General features: G+C 42.6%; 1 protein-coding gene across 4 annotated transcripts in view; it reads right to left on the bottom strand.

Annotated features, from left to right (window-relative positions):
• CDKL1 (cyclin dependent kinase like 1) overlaps positions 1–13,610 on the bottom strand; it is a 56,938-nt gene that overhangs the window by 6,526 nt on the left and 36,802 nt on the right. For all 4 annotated transcript variants that reach the window (XM_067028487.1, XM_067028485.1, XM_059057103.2 and 1 more), the window contains exons 4-7: positions 7,715–7,787; positions 5,214–5,304; positions 4,420–4,620; positions 1,243–1,325 (exon numbers count right to left, since the gene is read on the bottom strand). In XM_067028487.1, coding sequence (XP_066884588.1) covers positions 1,243–1,325; positions 4,420–4,620; positions 5,214–5,304; positions 7,715–7,787 — 448 coding nt within the window. The remainder of the gene's footprint in view (positions 1–1,242; positions 1,326–4,419; positions 4,621–5,213; positions 5,305–7,714; positions 7,788–13,610) is intronic.

Here is a 13,610-nt window from a genome sequence, read left to right as displayed (position 1 = left end):
CTGTTGGTGGGAATGTAAACTGGTAACAGCCACTACGGAGAACAGTATGAAGGTTCCTTAAAAAACAAAAAATAGAATTACCCTATGACACAGCAATCCCACTACTGGGCATATACCCTGAGACAACACAATTCAAAAAGACACATGCACCCCAATGTTCATTGCAGCTCTATCTACAATAGCCAGGTCACTGAAGCAACCTAAATGTCCATCGACAGATGACAGGATAAAGAAGATGTGGTACATATTATTCAGCCATATAAAGGAATGAAACTGGGTCATTTGTAGAGATGTGGATGGACCTAGAGACTGTCATACAGAGTGAAGTTTAAGTCAGAAAGAGAAAAATATCGTATATTAATGCATATATGTGGAATCTAGAAAAATGATACAGGTGAACCAATTTGCAAGGCAGAAATAGAGACAGAGATGTAGAGAACAAACGTATGGACACCAAGGGGGCAAAGGGTGGGCGGGCGGGATGAACTGGGAGACTGGGATTGACACATATACACTAATATGTATAAAATGAGAACCTGCTGTATAGCACAGGGAACTCCACTTCGCTGCACAGTAGACACTAACACAACATTGTAAACCAACTATATATACCCCAATTTTAAAAAAGAATGTCATATCTTTATGCCTTTGTCTAATAGTTTCATTGGAATAAATTCTTGAAAGTGAGTTAGGATATGCACGTTTTAAATTTTTTTCAATTTTTGAAAAATAAGTGTTTTCCACACATTGGCCATAGGGGACAGGTATGAGAGTAAGGCTGGCCAAGCAAGTTCATCACCGTTTTCCCCCAGTCTGGGAGTGAAAGCACAGTAGAGTAGGGGATTTGGACAATGCTGGATTTTCCCTGGATGAGTCACTGTCTAAAAGTTAACTGGCTCTGAGCTTCATAGCTTCCACTGCTGAAAATGATGAAGGACAGGTGAGGCTGGGGCAGGTAGCTCTGCATTCCTGTCCAACATGCTGGCTAAGCTCTGCTATCAGCAATCTGTAAATTAGCACTGAAGGCCATGATCTTGCTAGCCAATTTGCCCCAGTTTTTTTACTCTTAGACTGATCTTCCATTGCAAAGTGGACCATGGGGCTCAGGCTGGTGCATAACTACCCAAACCTAGTTAGCCTGCAACTCCTCATGTACATTCATCGAGTGAGAATGATCCCCCTTAAACACCCTGGTAACCTTAGCTCTGACATGCAGAGCTCTTTCCAAAATGGGTCACTCACCATATCTTCAGGGTCTGGAATTTTTACTCCACTGAAGTACTGATTTGTGCTAAACGCTTGATGGTGCCTAGGAATGAGGTCTCCTTTGGACAAGAAGAAAGAGAAAGGTAAAATTAGATAGGTTGTATATATCACAAAATACTGAGTATAGCTCCCTGAAATTAACATGATATTATAAATCAACTATACATCAATAAAAATTTTAAATATCAAAACCAAAAAACCCCACAAAAAATAAATAAATAGAAAATAAAGTCTTTTTCATCCTCTCAAAGAAAATTAGATCAGTTAGCAAGCACTGCTCTATGGCTTCCTTCCATTGGTGCTGTGTTGGTCAGTGCCTATACCTACAAAGGCTGCAGTTTGCTTCTCCAATCAGAGGGAGAGGCACTGAGGGAAATTTCAACAAACTGTGCCGAGACCCACAGTGGATGGAGTACTATGTTAGGCACAGAGGAGGCACGAACGGAAACTGAAGGCTGCAACGTTCTTGCCTCTCAAAGGCTCACAAAATGTCTGAGGAGTCCAAACCAAACAACTCAGAAACGTGTGCGCTCACACACACATACACACACTAACAAGTAATAGCTTTATTTATTTATTTATTATTTTTATTTTTATTTTTTTGCAGTACGCGGGCCTCTCACTGCTGTGGTCTCTCCCGTTGTGGAGCACAGGCTCCGGATGCGCAGGCTCAGCGGCCATGGCTCACGGGCCCAGCCGCCCCGTGGCATGTGGGATCTTCCCGGACCGGGGCACGAACCCATATCCCCTGCATCGGCAGGCGGACTCTCAACCACTGCACCACCAGGGAAGCCCAATAGCTTTTTTTAAATAGCAAAAGCATGCTGGAGAGGGTGTGGAGAAAAGGGAACCCTCTTGCACTGTTGGTGGGAATGTAAATTGATACAGCCACTCTGCAGAACAGTATGGAGGTTCCTTAAAAAACTAAAACTAGAACTACCATATGACCCAGCAATCCCACTACTGGACGTATACCCTGAGAAAACCATAATTCAAAAACATACATGCACCCCAATGTGCATTGCAGCACTATTTACAATAGCCAGGACATGGAAGCAACCTAAATGCCCATCGACAGGCGAATGGATAAAGAAGATGTGATAAATGTATACAATGGAATATTATTCAGCCATATAAAGGAAGGAAATTGGGTCATTTGTAGAGACATGGATGGACCTAGAGACTGTAATACAGAGTGAAAGAAAGAGAAAAACAAATATCGTATATTAATGCATATTTGTGGAATCTAGAAAAATGGTACAGATGAACCATTTGCAGAGCAGAAATAGAGACACAGATGTAGAGAACAAATGTATGGACACCAAGAGGAGGAAGTGGCAGGGGGTGGTGGTGGTGGTGGTGTGATGAATTGGGAGATTTATACATACACCAATATGTATAAAATAGATAAGTAATAAGAACGTGCTGCATAAAAAAATTAATTAATTAAATTAAATTTTTAAAAATAGCAAAAGTGCAACAACCACAAATCAAAATTGTATTCACTGAATACTGATGGGTCAAGATAAAAGTGTATTGGCCTAGCGCTTAGAACAGTGCCTGACACATAGCAAGCACTCAATAAATATCTGAGAAAGGAAGGGTTAGGGTTAGGAAAGGAACAGAGAAAGGGAAGGAGGGAGGGAGGAAACAAAGCATGGAAGATCTAGCTAGCAGGAATATGTTTCCAAATTGGAACCACCTTTACTTGTTTTACCAAATAGCAATCACTTGGAAATCCCACTTTATGTACTGTTTAGAAGCACTTAAGATGTGAAGTAATAAAACAGAAGGAGCATTTCTATATTCTGGGGGATTATGTGAGGCTCACCTGCCCACATTTCAGCCAAATAAGCTAAAATCGCCCTCATGTAAAATTCCAGGGATATGACATCGGAAGAGAAACTTTGTTCCGAGAACAGATGGAGGTGCTCAGAAGGGCGCCCCTGGCACACCCAGGCCCACTTCCCAGAGCAGAGTGAACAGTGAAAGCCTGCCAGCCAGGGCCCCGGAAACGCTGCTATTGGACTGGGCTGAAGTTCCGACCTCAGGGTATAAAGTTGGCTAAATTTACCAGTTTGTCTCAGAACTTTACCTTTCACTCAAATCCAAAAACTGCCGTCCTTGCCCATTTTGGACAAGCAGCCAAAATATGCTCTCTAATGCCTTGTCCCAGTCTCAGTGAGCTTCCTCATGAGCACATTGTCTGTACCTTAATAACCTTCTTCCACCAGACAGCTGGGGGGTAGGACATGGACATAGTGCCCTAAAATCGCTGGGAAAACACAGCAAAGGAAGGCTCAGTGCCCCTGGCAGGGCTCCAAGGTGACTTACATGTCACTCAACAAAAGCTACCAGCAAATATTTACTGCCTACTCTGTGCAGATGTTGGTGGAGCATAAATAGAAATAAAAGACAGGATCTCAGCCTCAGGCAGCTTACAGTACCTTTGGAATGATGCAAGCACAAGACACAAGTACAAGACAAGACATGGCAACAGCAGATGCTACATGAGTTTCAAGGAAGAAAAGTTTGCTTTAAACTGGGAGTCATAGCTCAACTCCCTGACTTCTGAAGGGGTCAATCAATCTGTCCCTTCCTTCCCCCTCTTCTCCTCCCCCCTATTCCCCAAGAGTAGAAACAAAGGAAAGGACTTTGGGGTGGGAAAGTAAAACAGGAACGGTGACATAAGAGAAACCAAGTTTTCTTCCCGACACTTAGAAGGTTGAGCATATTCCAAATAGCATCTGAATAATCCAAACTAGCCTGACAGGCCGGAGTCAAGGATATCCAGAGAATGAATTACCACATCATAATAAATGAAGCGAAACACAACAGCATTCTATAAACTGCTAGGCCCTTATAGAAATGTATGTTTTAATTGTTGTTATCATCATTATTTGGAGTTTAACTTGATCCAAACTATGTTGAAGAGATAATCTTGTGTCTTTCTGGACAATTAGAACATACTCAAAATTGTTGATTCTTTTTCTTAAAACAAACCCGGACACCTTTCATGGAGCCATTTCATGGAGACTTTCCCTCTTTGTGACCGTAAAGGGCATTAGATGAGATCAGGAACTTGGCTCTGCCCAGCACTGACATGGGTACAACTATCCGGTTTCCGAAAGGCAGGACAGAAACAGCACTTACCCAAGGTTTTTCTAATCAGATAGAGCTGATCCACATCTGATTTTCCGGGCCACAGAGGCACTCCTGACAGCAGCTCAGCAAAGACACAGCCAATTGCCCACACATCTACTGGGGGGCCGTACTGCATGTCCCCCACCAACAGCTCTGGGGAGCGGTACCACCTGGTGGCCACATAGTCTGTGTAGTAGTCACTCGGTCCAGCTGGCCAGTGATGGGACATGGAAAACAGAGAGAGCAGTGCAAGCAAGGAATCAAAACCAGGAGGGGGAAGACCTGAGAAACCAAGCTTGTGTTCCATCTGTGGCTTCCCTAAATCAGTGGTTCACAATACTGGTTGCACATTAAAATCACTTGGAATACAGTATTTTTTAAATTACTGATGTTTGGGTACCACCCCCCACCCCGTCCAATTAAACCAGAATCCCTGGAGGGGTATCAGTATAGTTTTTATAGTTAGAGTTTATAGTTTCCCAGATGATTCTAATCTACAGCCGAGGTTGAAAACCACTCTTCTAAAATAGTAGCTCTAAAAAGTACTATTTTAGCAAAACATGGTAGAAACCAGGATGGTAACATACTTTTTAATAAGCACTTGACTGTGGTAAAATTTACAGATAGCATACACTTTAAACCAGTGTATATCTACATGTTTTCAATTAACTGCAGACATATAATTTATAGCAAGCTTATGCCCTAAATATATAGGAACCAGCTTTCTATAGCATTTAGATTCTTTATCATATTAAAAATCTTTCCAGCTTTGACACTTAACTGAAGAAAACTTCAATACTCACTCAAAAGCCGAGCGAATCCAAAGTCACAAAGCTTAATCACAGAATGTTTTGTGATGAGGATGTTTTCTGGCTTTACATCTCTGTGTATGCACTAATCACAAACATCAAACCAAAGCAGATTAAAAAGGAGCAACTATAATACATGGACTAAATAAAACATATGAATATTTAGCAAATATTTGAGAAATTGTTTGAACCTCTCACTGGCCTTTTGGAAAACAGACTACAAAACAGCAGCCTAAAATAAACCTAGTACCATACCCGTCATAGCCTGAGTCAGCCCAAATTCCTGAAGGGCCCCTAAAGACCAACAAGTATGAAAGGAAAAATGAAAGTAGGGTAGCCAGATAAACAACAAATAATTTTTTAGTATAAGTATGCCCCACGCAATGTTTGGGACATATTTATACTGAAGTGTTATGATTGTTTACCTGAAATTCACATTTAACTGGGTGTCCTGTATTTAATCTGGTTACCTTAGGTGACAGGGAAAATGTTAAAAGGCTCTGGGTGAGGCCTGCAGCATGGCTGCAGGAGCTGCAAGTTGGTGCCTAAGCAGAATTCACAATCCTGTTGTTTAACTGAGAACAGAACACATTCCACCCGGTAAACAGGACAAGCCCTGGGCCTACTGAGATAAGCTGGGAAAGAGACGGGCGGGAAGCAGCAGCTTGCCAAGAGACCTCCCTTCCAGCTCTGACATTCGTCCCCACCAGATAAATAAGAGCAGGCAGTGCTCACCCTCTGGGGAGTCGCTAGATGTCAGCTCCATCCCACACACATCCAGCCTTCTTTCTGTGCCTTCACCCCACGGGATGTAGCCCCCATGCCAGAGTTTAGACACAAATCACCTGTGGTTTCCAAACTACAGCTGACATTGCTTAACAGGGTGATGCTGGAAGAATGTTTAAGAATCTTCACATGATTTTCTCATTAAATAGCAATTTTTTTGGCAAGGAACAAATCAACAACCTAATTAAAATTACACAAAAACAACCATGGGGTCATAGTACTGTTCAGGTTCCTAATAACCTTCCCTTCTTCCAAGTGTTTTCCTCTCTGGAGGAGAATGTTGGAGCCTTCTGCAATCTGAGAGACCCTCTCTGGCTTGCGTCTGATACCCTGGGATGTTCTTGACTCTCTAGAATCTGGAGAGATGACAGAGTTTCCTCTTGGGCCTGGACTAGTTCTCACTCCAAAGGATCTTCAGGGTGAGACCACAGTGTGTTTCCCCATGGGTATTTATTATTCTGGAAAAACTGGGGGGACACAGTTTCTGAATTATTTTATTACAATCGATCTGATTCTCAGCAATTAATGGCCCTGAGATCTCCACTTTTTTTTTTACCACTGGCTTCAAATATTACTATAAATGGGTACACCCCTGAATATCATGATGACAGATGGTCAGAAGTACTTGTAAGCAAGAATGTGCTCCTATTCGGTTCTGGGAATTCTTTACAAGTTTCTACAACCCTCCCCCCATGCACATGTGGCCAGACAGCTTCAGGGGCTCTCTAGGGAACTGTGGTATGCGTTGTATTTGTTCTTTGTGTCTCTGCTTTTCCCCACCAGGGCCTTTCTGCAGTCTCTCTTGTTCCCCCATCCTAAAACCTGCTCTCAGGAAACTGCTAGCCCTCACTCGCAGTACCTATAAGGTGTCCACGCTCCCTGCTCTGCACACATTGGCACAAGGATTGTAGCCATGAGCTAGGTGGAGGATCAGCAGGGAGAAGTGCTGCCTACTCTCATATTTGCTTCTCTGGGAAGGCAGCTTCAGGAAAAAAAAAAAAAAAACATTTAGAACAGCGTGAGGAAGGGGATTCAGCCCCACCAGTGAAACTGGACCCTGGCTGTTGTCAGGATGACATAGTGCAGTAAATTGCCCTTGTGGCCAAAATGAAGCTCTGATGTTGGAGTCTGGCTTCTGTGCACAGAGACTGGGCCGTGTTGTATTGGAAGGAACAGCAGGCTTCCCAGCATCTGTGAAGTCACACTACCTGGGAAGCGGTCCACTGTGCTTCCCGCCAGCCTCGCGGTGGCTGGGAGTGCTAGAGGCTTCCACTGGCTGCTTTGTTGCAGGCTTGGCACCTCTATCTCAGCAATGCAGACACTAGTATGTGTGCATTGTACTTGAGACTCCATGTACTGCACTCAACAAGCATGAGCCACCTGGGTTCCTCTCCCCAATTTCAGAGTATTTTGAGGGTTCCAGACCAACACAGACTCCAAGTGAATGGGATTCTACCTTAAATCTGAACAGTTCCTAAGCAACGTAAACATAACTACTTTCTTAAAATCATAAAAATGCATCTCTAATAAAACCTGAACAAGAAGGACTAGCTAGGTTGGCATTTTTAGCATCTACTTACCCCAACCAGGCTTACGAAAATTTGGGTAAAAAATTCTATCCACAAAAGTATGACACAAACTTTGTACAAAGGCTCCACCTCAGCTTAAGGGCAGCCTTCTGGTTTTTAGAGGGAGATCATGAGACTTACATTGTGCTTATGGCAAAAATTTACGGCTTGCAGTGTCTGCCAAGTTATGCTCTTCACAAGATGTTCTGGTACCCTATTAAAAAAAAAAAAAAGCAACACAGACACATTCTTTAGTGTTGCCATGGAATTCAGCTCAAAAAAAGAAAAAAGCAAACCAAGACAGGCTTAAGTAGTGGAAAATCCTAGGTCACACATACAGTCATCTAACTCATGCGACAGGCATTCCAGGGGTCCAAAGTGTAGAGAACACGTGATGCAGAACACTGCTGAATTCCAGGGACAGCAAGGTAACAACAATGTAACATCTACATCTATAGGGAGAGACCAGGAAGACCCACAGGGATTTCAATGAGTGCTTAAGACCACCAACCTGGAACATCTGTGGCACCACTGGGAACCTGCCTGGTAACTTGAGCTCCCTCTCAAGTTGCCAGGCAGGTAACAAAAAAGGAGGTTTTTGTTGATGGCAAGTTATTAGTAAATATCAAGCATGAAAGATGCTGTTAATTTTTTCAAGTTGCCCCAACTGATGGCCTTGAAGCAGAACTCATCTTCCACAGGTGGGCACATGGTTTCTTCAGATTCCCTAGGCAGCACTTTTTAAAAAAAATTTATTTATTTATGCTTGCATTGGGTCTTCGTTGCTGCGTGTGGGCTCCCCTCTAGGCTTCATGGCACGTGGGATCTTCCCGGACCAGGGATCGAACCCGTGACCCCTGCATCGGCAGGCAGACTCCCAACCATTGTGCCACGAGGGAAGCCCCAGCACTTTTGTTTTTAAGGTAATGAAGATTTTACTGATGGTAAGGAAGAGGTTTACATTGCACACCAGGCAACAGAAGGTCATAATAAGTAGACGCCCACGTAGGCATCTTGGTTCTTTCCTCACACCGCTCCTCTCCGGTAGCTGGCTGCATCCTGTTCACATCTCCCTGCCCTGTCCTCTATTACAGCATCTAAACCTCATGCCACCGTTCCCAGCACTTCCTCCCTGACTCTAAGCTTACCTAACCAGGGCAAACAGTGGCCCCAGTAGGTCCTTTGTGTGAATCAGAAAACGGTACCGGCTCTGAGAGCATTTTTTTAAAAAAATATTAGGCAATGAGCAAAACGAACTACAGAGAGAGTACATTTATTTACAAAGACCCCCGCCCACCAGTTAGACTTAACTGTTTTTACAAATCAAACATTAAACAATGTTGTTGTGATCCTCAGCCAGAACTAATATGTACACCAGGGAGGAAACTCTGGAGTACTTGTGTCAAGGTGACCCAAAAAAGTCACTTCCAGCCTCCGGGAGGGGCTATGAGGCCACTGTTGTCACAGGCCAGATGTTCAGGAAATCCTTTCAAGCAGATAAGGGGAAGCTGGAACAGTGGGACAATGTGGAGGAAATGAAGAGGCCACTTCCATGAAGAAGAGCTGGGACATTCCTGGGTTGAAGCAGCTTTTCTCCAAATTCCCTTCCTTATTCTAGCGACATAAAGGTACAGATGCCAGAAAATCTCACCTGTCTAGAAAGACCTAGAAAAATACAACTAAGAAGAGGACATTTCAGGGGATGTGCTTTCCCCCAGCCTCCATTTTTTACCCAGAAAAAAATAGAATATATGTTGATTATGTAATGAATTAAGTATTAAGATAAGGTTATTCAGTACCAGGCAATTTTAGTCTCTAAGAACATTTCCCCAAAGAAATTACACAAAAAGAGCATTTAAAAGTAAATTATAATAGCGTATCATTAGCGCTTCTCTAACACTAAGCACCTTGTTACACAGTTTTCAAACGTAAAAATTCTGTTCAAGCTACCTAGTGTCGTCTTGGGTCAGCTACTCACTCCACTTTTTTTTTAATATATATATTTGATTATTGATTGATTGATTGATTGATTGATTGATTTAGGCTGATCTGGTCTCAGCTTCGGCAAGTGGGATCCTCGTTGGGCATGCATGATCTTTCAGTTGCAGCATGCAGACCTCTTAGTTGCGGCTTGCAGACTTCTTAGTTGCGGCATGCAGACTCTTAGTTGCGCATGCATGAGGGATCTAGTTCTCCGACCAGGGATCAAACCCGGACCTAGTGCATCGGGGGCACGGAATCCCACCCACTGGACCACCAGGGAAGTCCCTCACTTCACATCTTGATTACTCTGTTTTTGCTCTGGAATGCCAGGGCCTCAGATTCTATCTCTAAGACCCTTTTTAGCTGAGGATGATAGGAGCCAGGTTTTTCACTGTTGGTGGAGGGAGTTACAGATATGGAAAGGAAGAAAAATAGAATCCACTCTGTGGCGCCTCACTGGGACTGGATACACACGTATGTACAGAGGGCGCTGTGCTGCAAAGGGTGCTGTCTTATACACGTGCTCCAGAAAGCTTTTCTGCTTAGGACAACATCTGACAGAGTGGTTAAGGTGATGAGAAGCGGCCCAATTTGGACTATATTTTAAAAATAGAGTCTTCAGGATTTTCTGAGAGATTGGATGTGAGATTCAGAGAGAAATCAAGGAATGACACCAAGTAATTAGCCTAAGTTGCTGGTTTATGGTGGCGGCCTTCACTGTGGAGAACGCTGGGGGAGAAGCCGGTTTCGGGGAGGGGAAGGGAGGGTGGCTGGGTGAGATGCTTCTCAGCCATGCAAGGGAAGACTCTGAGAAAGGGGTTCTGAATTCAGAAGGAAGGTCCAGAAGGATAAATTTGGGAAGCGTAAGCATAATGATGGGATTTACAGGCCTAGGAGTGGATGAAGCCACCTAAGGAATGAATCCAGAAAAAAGAAGAGAAGGTCAAGCCCTGAGGCCCTGCAACATGTAGAGATCAGAAAGAGGAAGGGGACCCAGCAAGAGACTGGGGTTGAACACCAAGTGAACTAAGATGACACTCAAGAGAACACAGTGTCACTGAAGCCAACTGAAAAAAGTGCTTCAAAGGACTTCTGGGTTAAGACGGTGGATTAAACACACCCATCTATTTCACTCTCTCCTAAAACCTGACTAGAATGACACTGAAGCTCAATCTAAATATAATAAGACATCATCTCACCCTCAGGCAGCTTATAGTATCTTTGGGAAAATAAAAGTACAAGACAAGACCTGGTGACAGCAGGTGGGAGCTACAGCTGTCCCTCTGGAGCCCACTGAGCTGTGGTCCAACTTTTGACAGAGGTACTCCCTCCAGGGAGAGTGGAATGGAATCCATCTTCCACTTGTGGGAAGAGGTGCAGGAGAAGTACACTCCTGAGTCCTCCACCAGTGTGACCTCGCGGCACTCCTCCTGCCTGCTTTGGGGACTTTGTTTCACCCCCAGGAACATAAAAGCTTCCCAAGTGTTTGGCTCCAAGGAGGAGTAAGGGGGTATCATTAGAAATGTCTGTGGTCTAGATTTCTGTGTGACTGTACCATCATTTTAGCCAACTAGAGACAGAGATCCTTGGCCACACTAAATAAGCAAACCCAGAAAGAGGAAGACTGGAGATCCAGGAAGTGGTGAATCAAACCATAGAGAAATTCCAAGAGGGGATTCAAAAGATGACAGCAAAGGGAAGTCCCAGGAGGATAGCTGGTCAGTGGGCTTGGAGAACAACAAGACAAACAGAAGGAGAATGGGGGTCTAAAGGCAGGATATCACCAAAGGGGCAAAAAAATGGACTAATGGATTACCTGATGTGATTATCCTGTGGAAAAGTATACTGAAAGACTATTAAAAAGAGTGGGAAAAGTTAGCAGTAGAATACTAAGCAAATTTTAAAAGCAAGGCAAATATAATTTGCAGAAAAAATACAAAAAGCAACCCTAGTATGGTAAAATGCTCGGCTATAAGTAATATTTACATAGGCATAATAATGGGAACAGTGAATGCTGAATTAATAAAATTGTAATGTAACTATTTGGGGGGAGAAGGGGAAGCAGAGGAAATAATGGTGTAAGACAGCTAAATCCTCATCTATCAGAATAGTCTGTAGATAACATCTAAAAATGTCTAAAAATTAATACACCAAGAAATAGCAGTACATCACTCTTTATTATGTTACATTGCTAGATTTAATTTGCTAAGGTTTTTTTACTCCTAAATTCACAAGGGATATTCATCTGTCATTTTCTTTCCTTGAAATGCCCTCATCTAGTTTTGGTATCAGGTTATAGTGGCCTCACAATATGATTTGGAAAGTATTTCTTCTTTCTATATTTTCTGAAAGAGTTTGTGTAGGATTGCTATTAATTCTACCTTATATGTTTGAAGGAATTCATTGATCAAATATTTAAATAATAGAAACCAAAGTAGCATGACTATAAGGAAAAAATATATATAAATTCACATCATTGGTGATAAGGTGAATTGGTTCGGTTTGACAAACCCTATGAGCCGATAATCCCATTTTGAGAACTTCTAAAGAAAAAGTGCAAAAGAAGAAAACTCTTCTTTTTGTAGGAAGATTTTGAGAGTAGAATCATTTATCAGACAAGACACTGAAAATGGCCTCAGTATTCAACAATGGAGGAACAGTTAGATGGTAATGTAACTCGATGTAATATCTTATAGTTAATAATAGATCTAAAAATTATACTGCAACATATTTAGAAATGCACATGAGGGGTCTCCCTGGCGGTCCAGTGGTTAAGACTCCGTGCTTCCACTGTAGGGGGCGCAGGCTAGATCCCGGGTTGGGGAACTAAGATCCCGTATGCCTGACAAGAGGAGAGGAGGGCAGGAGGGGGGGGAGTGGTGGAGAGAAATGCATGTGAGAAAATATTAAGTGAAGAACAGAACTGGGGGGGAAAGTCATTTCATCACAGCAACACGGAGAATGTGGTGCTTCGTCTGGAAGGGCAGCCAGCAGCCTGGCTCCTTTTACAATGGTCTTCAGGTTTTCATATACAGACACTTACTTAGTTTTGTCAGCACACCAAGACAGTATCCATTTCAAAGGGGCAGGTGAACATTACACAAATTTACTAGCCTGATATATAAAGCCAGAATGCTAATTTATCCATCCATCTTTAAATTCTGAGTGCCAGCTTATGCTCTTGTTGTAGGCAATTCCATAGAGAAACTCAAGTTCTAATCAGAATGGTGTTTGGTGAGCAAAGAGTTGGAATGAGAGAAAGTACAGTTTGACTGGTTATTGCCTTTATGCTGAGACAGTTTAATTGCACCCGTCTCCAAATTAGGAAGCTGTTGTCCTTCGATAAAATGTATGTAATCAGTCACATCTAACCAGCCCAGCAGCCTCCCATCACTTTAAAGATGCTTTGCATATCTCCGCCCTGATGCATAATGTGTTGGTTTCACAAAATAACTCCCAGAAAGCAAACTTCTGTCTCTCCTTCCAAGTTTTGGAAAGGATGGACTATGACCCTAATGTCCTGATAACAAAATTGAAATGAACAGAGAGAAACCTAAACAACCGCTGTGTGAAAGTGAACAGGTCAAACTGCATTTTAAACACGTCTTCAGAAATAAGAGAGACGAGAGAGATGACAAAGAAAGACCATGGATCTCTTCCCAGGTTCTCAATACAGTAACGGTCCTTTCCACCACTGCTCCTCTAATATCTGTCACATTATAAGACGTCAAACAATCAACATCCATTCAAGCTTCATTTCTACACAAGGCTACAACAAAGAAGGGGACGAAAGGGCTGGCCAAGCTCCTATAGAAATAATATGTTCTTTGAAATTTATCCTATAGAAATATTTATGCAAGTGATTGTTTACTGTAGCCTTATTATTTGAGAAAAACTAGAAACAATCTAAATATTTATCAATGGGGGAGCTGAATAAAGAAACCATGGTATATTTGCACCATGGAATTCGATACCATGTTTTTTTTTAAGATGTTGGGGGTGGGAGTTTATTAATTTTTATTTTATTATTTTTGCTGTGTTGGGTCTTCGTTTC

The sequence above is a fragment of the Kogia breviceps genome, chromosome 3 (genome assembly GCF_026419965.1).
Source record: "Kogia breviceps isolate mKogBre1 chromosome 3, mKogBre1 haplotype 1, whole genome shotgun sequence".
NCBI classification, from domain to species: Eukaryota; Metazoa; Chordata; class Mammalia; order Artiodactyla; family Physeteridae; genus Kogia; species Kogia breviceps.
This window is presented reverse-complemented; position numbering and strand designations above follow the sequence as displayed.